This window comes from Glossina fuscipes, unplaced genomic scaffold (genome assembly GCF_014805625.2).
Source record: "Glossina fuscipes isolate IAEA_lab_2018 unplaced genomic scaffold, Yale_Gfus_2 1, whole genome shotgun sequence".
Taxonomy (NCBI): domain Eukaryota; kingdom Metazoa; phylum Arthropoda; class Insecta; order Diptera; family Glossinidae; genus Glossina; species Glossina fuscipes.
The window spans coordinates 5,929,710-5,942,304 of NW_023998415.1; the positions used below are offsets into that span (position 1 = coordinate 5,929,710).

The 12,595-nt window shown below is 33.3% G+C and overlaps 1 protein-coding gene across 1 annotated transcript; it reads right to left on the minus strand.

Moving 5' to 3' along the window:
• Positions 1–1,536: 1,536 nt before the first annotated feature.
• Positions 1,537–8,852, minus strand: LOC119632191. The gene is made up of 3 exons (XM_038024999.1): positions 8,738–8,852; positions 3,412–4,105; positions 1,537–1,963 (listed from the first exon to the last, which is right to left on the minus strand). Exons 1-3 carry the CDS (start codon positions 8,850–8,852, stop codon positions 1,537–1,539), a joined length of 1,236 nt encoding a protein of 411 aa, XP_037880927.1.
• Positions 8,853–12,595: the final 3,743 nt, after the last annotated feature.

A 12,595-nucleotide genomic window follows, 5' to 3' on the forward strand; every position in this document is an offset into this window, starting at 1 on the left:
ATGAAACTGCTAATGCCGATGCGTACCGACCAGCAATAGCGGTTAACAGTCCAGCAAAGCCATCATCCACTTGCATGCCAACACTCGGCCACACGTCAAGGCTACATCGTTGCAGCTCGTATGGGAAGTTCTACCGCATCCAGCATACTGAGCAGACATAGCGCTTTCTGATCGATACAACCGGGCTTGGTTGGCAAGCGAGGAATTGCGAAAATCGATCGATGATTGGATCGCTGCCCACGATATCGCCATCTTGTCAGAAAGACGGGGAAAAGTTACAGAAAATGATGAAATAAATGCTTTTTTCAAGTGGAAAAATGGCCAAAATACAAATGCAAACATCTAATATATAATATATATATATATATATATATATATATATATCTAATATATAGAAAGACTTGTTCTCATACTTCACCTTGAAATTTCTTCAAACATATCTTTTGGTTAATTTTTTGTTTTCATTTATATATACGCATATGTATATATAGAATACGTACATTAAATGTTAGGAAATGTTTATGTAAAGCAAAAACCACCAAAAACTTGCTGATTTTGGTATAAAAACAAATATAAAGAAAATAAAATTTTTATTGCGAGTATGGTTTTATATGACACTTGTTTTCCTGTTTGATACATAAGATGTTTGTTTGATAATGTTTATAATTAATTATTATTATTAATAAGCCAATCAATCAAATAATATTTGTGAAAAAACTTTTGAAAAAAAAAAAAAAAAAATTAAAAAAAAAAAGCAATGAACTTATGAAACTTTGTATGTTTATGTAAATCGAAAACAAAAAAGTATGTTTATTACTATCATTATATGTGTATATAAATGTGAATTTTATAAATATACGTATGTATATCTATTTCTGTGAAAGTAAGACAACTAACACTGTAATAGAAAAATTACTGGCAAATAAAACTTTTATGTGTTAAAATACAAAAAAAAAAAAAAAAAAAAAGATATGTGTAAATGTTTGCGTATATTATTTCACCATTTCAGACATGATTTCTATCTAACTGTCTCTCTTCTATTGACCGTGACATTCAGATTCTACATGATTCCTCAGCTAAACCTAAAGCTACTGAATGTTGACATTGGCTTGACTTGAACTTGGACTTAAATTTAATTATTGACTTAACACTGCTAAATAACTTTAACTTACCCGTTTCATCTGCGCATCTACGCATATTAAAATAGAGTGATAGAGGTTTTAATAAAAAAAACAAATGAATAAAATTTTATTACCCTGCGTCTGACATTCAGTCAGTCAATATTGAATTATATGATTATGCATATAGAATACACATGCGCCTCGTCGATCTAGAGCCAATATCTGTGAAGAAGTTTTACTGCGAAAGGAAATTTACGAGTTTAATCATTGTTTGCACTGCACGTTCGAACTGAACGCATTTAGAGTTTTTTTTTGTTTTGTTTTTTGGCAAGCGAACTGCAACGCGGAGTGTCATTTCGTTTCTGAAGGAGTTTCAAACACTCATCGTGCACTCAAATGCTCTCTAAAAACTGCATTAACTTATTGCCACTACTGCTGTTTGTAAACTTACACTGAATCTCTGACGATTATAATTGTAATCAAACTTACGACCTGTCGTTAAGTTTGCAAAGCCATTACTGTACTCCTTATCCGATGACGCGGTTCTCCTTTCATGCATCATATTACTCGAGGATTGAATGTTAAGCGGACTTCCCAAGCAATTGCACAAATTATCGCATGCATCGTTGTTCTCATTATGATAGCCATCGCGTCTCCCATTACACTGGCTATGCGGTAAACGTGTCAAATTATTGCCATGTTTGTTTGCAATATGCGAATTGAATTTACGCAATGTGGCCAACAAATCAGCATTTCGTTCCCACTCCGTAGTGGTGGGACGGTGCCTTTGGAGCCCCTGCCCCTGCCCCTGCCCCAACGCACGCTGTTTGCGAATAATAAGTCTTTACGAGAAGAAACATAAAAGATAATAATTATATAATTTTTTATATAAGTTTTTTTTTTTTTTTTTTTTTTTTTTGGGTTTTTGAAGCCAATTTTTTAAGCCATAACAACTATGACAATTGTTCGTTCCCCATTAACGCCCTTAAAACGTAGGCCATTCACCACTTTATCGAAATAGCATCGCTTGAGTTATATTTTCAGGATCAATGGGATCATTGCAAGGTTACTTTCTTGGAGGCAATGTTCCAATACATATTACGCATTACAAACAAAAAACATTTCATACACAAAAGTCACAAGTTTTGCTTTAACATAAATAAATAATCGAGAGAATTTATAAAATGTTTATTAATAAAATTTGCTATAATCTGACATATATGTATGTATGTATGTATGTATGTATATATGCATGTATAGATGGACATTTAATATGTACAGATGCGTAGACTAAATAATTAAATCAACTTTTTTTTTTCTTTTTTTTTAATCATTAAAACTGATCGAACCTACAACTATTTGTCTTAATGTACAACAATAACAACAACAACAAAAAAAAGAAAAAAAAAAAACAAAGAAGCTTTGATCACTTCTTTTACAAATCGGTTTTTTAGTGAATTCTTAAGGTTGAGTAAATGCAAATGTGCTTAATTAAAACCATAATTAATGAAAATATCAAAAATTCTGTCATAAACTATTGATGATAGAAACATTTATATATATACGACTATATATGTATATGCACGACGAAACTGAATGAAAGATGATTTATTTAGTGATAGTTTGCATCGCCTCATCAGCGTAAGTTCTATCATATTAAATCTATCACAATCGTGATTGCCTCTCCGTCCACGTACGTAACTCTAAATGGGATAAGATAATATAATTTAGATTTCGAGCCATTACCACACAGTCTTCGCTGTACAATCGCTCACAGAAACTTGAAGTCCCTACCCATTACAACAATCGTTGTTGCACCCCTATATATGTAACATAGTGACGCATAGAAAGAGAGATGGTGCGGAGAGATCACATAAGATCACATACGCCCGTCCCATGCACTCACAGCTGTGTAGCTGCGATTAAACACCAATCATAATTAAAATATCGTCTATCGCACGACGATGAGGATATCCGAGTATGCCCGATTCATAATCGCGCTTTTAAATTAGTCGCTTATGCAGTAGAAGAGAGACTTTCATATTGTTCCATATTGTTGCATATGCAGAGAACACGTTTATAATATCAAATTTTATACGAACAATAACAATTTAGACGGTGGGTATCAAAAGCTTTGGCTCAAACCGATGCGAGATATTGATATCTCTTCGCTTTTCTATCCTTTTGCGTCCTTTGTTCTTATATGAATTGATCATAAAAATAACATAACGTATCACAATAATTTATTTAGCAAAATGTTTTGCATAATAAGTTTTAAGCTCTTACTCACTGTTCGGTAGAGCTGTTATTAGTGTTTTTATTAGTCTTGTCAGACAATAATGTGACTTGTTCGGCTAGCACATGCTCTTTTTCAGAGTTATTCGCTTCCTTTATTATGATGCTATCAGCTGCTGTTGTGGTCGTTGGCATACTGTCCGTTAAAACGTTCGCAAGTTGCTGTTGCTGCTGCCGCTGCTGTTGTTGTTGATTTGATTCTTCCGTTAACTTTTCAAGTTCCGCGAAATGCGGTTTCGGTGTGGGCGGGCTAACATTATCATCATCTACGCTAACATTTGCTAAAGCTTGCTCAATTTCCGGTTCTGGTGTAGACGTACGCAAACTATCCGCCTCGCTATCGTTTCGCATTAACACGTTCTCACTTCTCCTATTAATTGCGGATTGTACGGATGTTGTTGTGTTCATTTTTTCAGTTATATTTAAAATTTCTGTCTCCCCTATTTTTGCCACGTCTAATGTACTCGCATCGCTAACACCGTTACAGTTACCGTTATCGTTACTGTTATCTGCAATCGCGTCTGTCTGTTGACCTAAATGCAATTTACTTAAAAGCGAATTTTTCGCCTCCTCCAACATTTCGGCCTTCTCTCTTACTGTTTGATCTACCTCATGCTTGACATCCTGCATCACGTTGTCAGCATTTTCCTTAACCGCAATTAAATTTTTCCCCAATGTATCTTTAACGCCTGCAACAACAACAAAAAATTCAAATCAAAATACAAAGTATTTTATTAACTTAATTTATGTGATTTAAGAAACAATAAAGAGCAAGTTAAAAAATAAAAAATAAATAAATAAATAAAAAGAGCCATTTAAGTAGAGCTTTGACTAATTACACTTTTACTACATGCTTGTAAATCATTATACCGTGATACACATATGGGTCAGCACATTGCACGCAATTTGAAATCGATTTAACTCTATCCCTTTTGTTTGTAAATAAGTTGTTGCTTGTTCTTCCTATTTTTCTTTTTTCTTTTTTTTTTTTTTTTTTTTTGAAAGAGGAAAGAATAAGTTTTCACACAAATATATATTGTGATATAAATTGGAAAGTAAGTATAATACATATTAAATACATTCATTCATTCATTCATTACTTTTACTTGATTACTTAGAGAATTAAAATTAGAAATGAAAAGAATTAAAGGGAAATGCTGTGCAATTTCATTACGTTTATAAACGGAATAAATGTGAAACATTATGATCGACTTCTATATATTTATACCCTACCCAACATGTGGTACAGGCTATATTAAGTTAATGCGGACGTATGTCGCCCCCGAAAGTGCTTCAGATGGACCGACCCTTTATTATACCAATCGATTCAGAATCATTTTCTAAATCGATCTAAACCAATCTGCCTGCCTGTCTATCCGTCTGATGTTTGTCCATGTATTATTGTGTTGAAGCTACAAACGCAATTTTTAAAATATTTTGATCAAATTTAGTATACAGACATACTTTAGTCCAAGGACTAGTAATCCGATATTCTCAAAAGCCGTTATATTGGAAAAATTTGCAATTTTCAGAATTTCTCGGAAAAAGTGCCCAAGTAGTAGTGTTTCGGTATTCTAAATTGTTGAAAAAACTTCGGATCGGCTATTGGGCAATTTTTTGAACCCGCTCTCATACCGTCGTTCTTGCGAAAATGGAAGCTTTACATGGTAAAAAGATCGAAATTATAAAAAAAATTGAAAAAAAGATCTACCTTACCGAATTGGAACCGCAGGGATCTATTTTTTGGATACCGCCAAAAAAAAAAACGCAAACTTTTTTATGCCAAAAAAGTCTAATTGCAAATGTGTTTGCGATGAAAATTTGTTTACGGTAGTAATTAAATAGAAAAACTAAGTTGACCTAATTGGAATGACATGGGCCCACTACATAGAAGATATCTCACGATACCGTAATAATTCACAGTAGCGTTTCACATAAAAAATTAGGGGCAGTAAATTTGGATCACATAGGTCGATTTTTTTTCGGACCCCAACATACAATCGCACTATCACGGGACACAAACTCTTACATGGAGCGAAAATCGAACCTTTCAATATACGGGCTTTCATGACAATTATGGCTTTGCTTGAAAATAATGTCTACTCTATGGAGTAACTGTACTAGGCGAAGTAGTGTTGAATATCAAAGAATCGGCCTTGCCCGACTATGATGTTCTGACTTGTTTCATCTTAATTATATCAAAAAGTGAATCTTATGCCGACATGTAAAACCTCATCCTTCATAAGAAGCAGCGATATGAAAGGATGCTGACACAATGGTCTCATCGCATCTAAAATTTCATTATTCACTTATTATGCTAAAATAGTCTATAATTTATCAATGTCATCAACATAAAATATATTAAAAAGTTCTTTTACGGGTAGTAGGGGTGAAAATGAGCCAAAGGTCAATTTAAGTTGTTTTCCTCACGGTTTATCTCCAAATTTCATCAAAACATTGCGAAAATTTTACCATATAGTATAGTATGAGACAAATATACAAGTATAAAAATCAAACAGACACGGGAAAAACGGACCGACATGCTTAAGTCGATTTAGAAATGACTTTCAACCGTTTGGTACACATAAAGTGGCATCTGCCTGACTTCTTTTCATTCTGACGTTGCATAGATTCGGGCATATGTTGCATACACCATTACCACAGATGCTATAGAGTACAAATATATAACACAAAGAACTTGAATGAGATTTTTCCGATTTTTCCGCTATTGCTAATTACGGATGAACCTAGAGATCAATTTTTGCTGACTTTTAAACTTCAAACTTCAAAAATAGCTGACTCTAAACTTCCAAAGCAATTCTTAAGACCGCAATTAAGATTTAAGCGAGCAGATGTGATTAAACAAATGTAACCGTTCGGACTGAGGAGTCAATAGTTCCCGAGACGTAAATACGGATGTCGCTTCTAGCAAAAAAAAAAAAACAAAATTCATATTATTTCTAAACAGTGCCAAAGTACTTCAGAGGAAACCTATCAAAATTTCCCATCATTCCAATTATTTGCTACCAGTCAACAGTATACATATTCCCATGTACTAGGGAAATACAGACACGTATTGATTCAATATTGATTTTTGATCGGAAAAAATATCCTTCAAAGTTAGTATTGATTTGAATAACATTATGACCAACATTTCTTCTTCGAAAACTATTTTTCGATGCTTTCCTGATATTAAATGGCACCGTAGAAACATCGATGACGTTGAACGTGGCGAATGCCCAAAACAATTGAGAAGTGAAGTGAAGTGCAAAGGACAACTGTTGTCCCGAACAAATCACTGCTTTGCATAAAAATTCGACCAAGAGAAGATTAACTTGTAAATCAATAGTCACGATATCGATTTTAGAAGAATTGAAATTCGAATTACTTCTGCAAACACCGTATTACGCAGATCTCGCGTCCATCGACAGTTATCTGCTCCAGACAACAAGATGCAAATCAAATGCTGAGGTTATTGCGAAAACTAGAGCGCACAATGAGAGCCTCGAGTAATCGTTTCATAAAAAAGGCATCGACGTGTTAGAGAGCGTTGCCGAACTGATTGTTTCACTCTCGAAGGATTGGTAATAAAACTGGAAAAAAAGGCGTTGCTCTTTTGCTTAGTCCTGGGAATTGTTGACCGACGTATTACATACAGAAATATTATATATATATATATGACAAAGTTAATGTACCTGTGGCGTGGGGTACAACAAGCAAGCAAATTTCTTCCACGAATGCCCTAAATAAGACAGAGCGCGAAAATTTTTTTTGTAAATTACAACAACGCCATTAAGTTATTGTATTCTGTTTAGAAAAAAAAAAAAACAAATCTTCCTTCGATTTATTACTCTCTACACTAGTGCTGGTTAAAGGGTGTATTAAGTTTGTGTGAACAGAAGGGCATGAGATAGACCCACCTTTTATTGTATTAATCGACTCAGAATCATTCCCTACCTGTCCGTCCGTCTATTTATAGATCTGATGCACACATTTACATTTGTGAGCTACCTTGTAAATCCCTTAAAATTTTTTACAATTAATTTAGCCTCTTGTGTGTATGAAGAGGGTATATATGAGACGATTTTGGCAGTGATAAATCCCGGATATAGTAATGAAATTAGGTTTCTCTGTTACCCAGGCGCATTTTGGACCAAGGCCGTATTCTATTGGAAATGGTTCGGATCGGTTCACTTTTTCGATCACTCACTATCACTATTTAACGGCCTATTCTGAAAAGTCGTTATATGGGGAAAAATTGCGATGTTCAAAATTTCTCGGCAAAAGTGCCTAAGTAGTAGCATTTCGGCATTCCAAAATGATATGTAAGGTCTGGATCGGCCGGCGAAATTTTTTGAGCCCGCTTTCGTATAACCGTTGCTGCGGAAATAGTAAAAAGATCGAATTTCCAATATTTCATGGTGAAGATTGACAAAGGAATCTATCTAACTTTCCGAATTGGGACCTTACATATAGGTGTATGTTTTTTGGACCACAGCATATATAAACGCTATCGCGAAATGGAGAGAAAATCTCACCTTCCAATATTCGAGCTTTAATAACAAATATGGCATGGGTTCGAATAACGGTAACAAACGATAAATCGTAACTTAATAAAGACATATTCCGCAAAGACACAAACCATACAAAAAATGCGAGCTATCTTCACTTCTTCAATAAGTTTTTTTTTTTTTTTCATTTTTAATTTTATAATAAAAACTATTTTAAATATTAAATGTAAAGCAACGCCCAAACGTAGACTTATAAATGGCAAAAACTGTTTATCGTTCTTGTCTACTTGGTCTTGTATTAGCGGTACTATTTTTAGTGAAGCGTTTTTCGCAATAATTTAACATCAAAGTGTACATGCACTAACTACACTTGACATGTAAGGATACGAAGTAAAAGAACTGTTGTACAAGAGTGCAATATATGTGTATGCGTGCATAGGTGTGTATTCGCCGACAAAAGGATTTCGTTTACTTGGCAAGTGACAAGTGTTTTTGTGTATTGAGATAAGTGTAGCATATCTCTTATAAAGGGTTTCCTTTTCTTTCTCTGTTGTTTTTATTTTTTTCATAAGAAGAGACATTTTTTTTATAAATGAACATGTGCGAGAGACGATAAAGTAACAAGCAAACAAGCGAATGCATAGGCAAATGTACATTAATTCATGTATGTATGCAATCACAGTACAATGTATGATACTTGGAGAAAGGAAACTCAACACTTTTCGCATAGTTCACTAATGACTGTTTAAGATTTTTTTATTTTGTTTTTTATATGATTGTTTTCTTGTTATATTTTTGTTTCGTTTTTACCTTGCACAGCACCTTCAGCTGTTTTAGTTGCATCCGAGACAGCATTTGTGGCTGCTTTTAACATTTCACTTCCGGCAGTTGTTATCAGAGGTTGCGTACTGCTGGCACAACCCATGTCCAAAATTAATAAAAAAAAAAAAATTTTTTTGTTTTTTGAAAAATGCGAATGCCTATCTAAAGGCTTTTATCTAATTGCCTTTTAAAATATACTTATTTGTTATTTTTGTAAAATATTTATAGAATTTAAGAACGTTGGTAAGGGATTAACGTATTATTTGGCCCTTTTTCTATTTGCTTTTTAAATTAATAAGTAGCCTTGTCAACGCAACAGAAGTGTTTGGACACGCAGCATTTAGATAACTAAAGGTAGGAACGCGCTTTTTATTCCATTTAACCGTAATACCAAGTGTTGGTCAATATTTTTCTATTACTTATTTCCCCTTTCGTTTCTTGCTCTGTAGTTAGACTGTCCAGACCATTTAATATCCTATAAAAAGGTATGTTCGTGTTTAGTTGGCATTTACGTTAAAATATTCAAATGTTGTTATGGTTGTTGCTATTGTTGTCGGATTCTCTTTACCCTTAGTTAAAGTTGATTGGATATACTCATTCCTCGAGGCACGCTAACTACCGTTAACCCACAGATGAGATCATAGCGGTCTATTACAAGTTATATAGAAGAGTGCATGCTTCATTGTTCGATGGCCTATTATTATCTCTCTTTCTTTTCTATCGTCCTTTCGTTCTTTCTTTTGTTCTTTCTTTTATAATCTTTTACTTTTTATAATTTTTCCTTATTTTCTTTTTTTTGCTTGAAAACTTTTTATAATTGCGACCACAAATCCTTTAGAGAAAAATAAAAAAAAAAAAAAAACGCTTCAGCTTAATATATAAACTTTTATTATAGGCTTATTATATACAAAAATACAAAAGAAGAAAATGTCACAAGAACATTTTTATTATTATATCATGTGAATGTTGGTTGACTTTATGACTTTGATTAGTTTTTTATGTGCGCTTTCAAGGCCACCAAGTGTAAGCGTTTAAGTTGCATTCGCTTCCATTTCACATTTTTTAATGTTACTGTTCGAATTAAATGCCCGACACATAGGTGCACGCAAGCGAAGGCTCATACATTATAAATCCATGTTTAAAAACATCAATTACATGCTTATCCAACAAAATGTTATATCGTCTAAAAATTGAAATTTAATTAACACTTTTAGTGTCTCATCGCGGAGCTAAAACAAATAAAAACATTATACCCATTACGTTACGTTACATAACATTATCCATATAAAGGACTGTTCATAGGAAGACTTTATATGGGAAGTATTGAAAAAAGTGTCCCGATCCGAATTATTTTCGATTGCGTTCATTCTTTAGTGAAAACACGTACGCATACCAGATATCCTCCAGATATCTCAGATGGACAGACGGACAGACAAGCTTAGATCGAATCAAAAAGTGATTTTGAATCCATCGCCAAGCCATACTGGCGTTGCATACATCTGCACTTAACTTCACATGCCTTTGCACCACAGGTGCTGTAGGGTATAACAAACAAAATTCTCCATTCAAAAAAAAAAAAAAAACCCCCACACTTTTAATTATACGAAAAAAAAGTAATGGTTACATTTAAACGAACACCGAATAGATATGACTTCAAAGAGCTTTTTCCAAGTAAGGAACTACTAGTGCCTTAAAAACTTAAAAAGATTTAGTTTCTAAGCACCTTCTAAGCAGCTAGTTAGCTTTAGCTGAAAAAATTGAAACCTTTAGCCATAACGGCTTAAAAAAATTATTCGAAAATTCGATTTCGAATTTCGCTCACGTTATTGTGTTAACTTAAGGCATCATTGAACAGCTATTCAGAAGATGAAAATGAAACGACGAAACAAAATTTCCTTCAACATAACTATAATTAAAAAAATTCTCAATATGGTCAGTAAATCAAGAAATGATTTTTTTCTAATTCAAAGAGGTACTGAATTTTCATGAGATCGCAATTCGTCCATTCGCCCATTCGTCGTTGAAAACTGGTCATAATTTATTTTTAATACTTTACCTTCACATGCTTTATGCTAGATTCTAATCTAATTGCTCTCCACTTATAAGATACATACCATACATATGTATATACATTTGTTATGAAGCACTTAACAAACCATTCTTCAATCAACAAGTTTTTACGTGAATGTCACTTAGTCGGCCAAAAAAATGAAAAAATAAAACTGTTTTCTATATTTAATAACAAGCAAGAAAATTATATTCGATCATGACCGAATCTTTTATACCAATCACCGTTAAAAAAAAAAAAAAAAAAATCCATTTTGATACATTACAAGACTGGGCAGGCGCCGTCATCGGCATCGCCCATAGAATATACGTTCAAAATTATTACACATTTATCGGCTCTAGTTTATGGGTAATGACTATACAAAAACAATTTTTCATTCCTTTTGAAAAACAAGTGTTCCGGCTTTATATAGCCCTGTGGGCATATTCTTCGACCGATTTGGCCCATTTTCAGTACACCGATGTGCCCGCATAAACTGCCAGTGTTGCTGCCAAGAAAACAGAGGGACAGGCGGACAGACGGACGGAATTTGATGCTGATCAGCACATTTATATATATTCGTCGTCTCTAAATTTTTCTTCTGGGCGTTGCAAATATTTCAACAAAATGAACATACCCTTCATCCTTCGATTGCGGTGGGTATAAAATAGGTGAATGACTTTTAATTCAATTTGGAAGAATACATAGAGCATAGAAAGTTTTGCTTTATTAAAATGTAATAAGAAATTTGTCCATAATTCTCTAACCGAATTAAAATAACTTGCAAATATATTAAATTTATTATTAGCATACGATGTCTACAAGAGCCCTCTTGAAGTTCAAGTCATTTTATAGCAATGAAAATAACTTTAACACATAATTATAAAATGAATTTATGTGAGTCGTTTTAATTGTTTTTTTTTTTTTTTTTTTTTTTGTTATATTTATTTGATTGCATGTCTTCTTCCCTCATTAGAATATGTTATTATTATATCCTGTAATTGTTTTCTTCCCATCACAAGGTCGTCAACATGCAACCTACCTAAGCGAAATAACTAACAATGTCGTCTAATATTTTATTGTGTTATATATATATATATATATATATATTTCGAAAGGCATGATAGGCAGACAAATCGAATTTTTGTTACTCTCTATCGGCGGCTTCTTTGGAATATTTACATAGTCGGTCATGCGGATGCACTCAAATTTTCACAAATACATAAATGCCTGCCCGATTATGAATTTTTGCATTGGCTCTAGAAAAGTAAGATGGACTTTATTTAAAAATTTTCAAAAACAAGCCAAAGCTACAACTGTCTACCAGATTTTTAATGCCTGGGCGGTGCTAATGTTATTCTTTCCTTCTAACCAAAAAGTTTTCATACTATACTATACTCACACCCATTTTTCGCTAACATACCAAATTTCAAAAAATCGTTAAAAATAGCTCCCGAAAGAAAAGTTTCAATTTTTTTTGCTCATTCGACAAGTACTTTTATATAGACTCACGTGATATAGGTGAATATTGGTAACATTTTCTAGTTTGGCCACACTATAGTCTCAAATTTGGTTGTTTTTCCATATTCATTTTTCGCTCACTTACCAAATTTCAAACATCGAAATAGAAAAAGCCTCCATAAGCAGAATTTGAATTTGTTTAGCTTTTTTGGACGGTAATTTCATATAGACTCATGAAATGTTTACAAAAATATTTTGCTTTTTTTAATATGGAGTAAAGAGTAGGCTTTCAAATCCAAATATATATGTTAATTGTAATTATTTAACAGAGCTTTGTT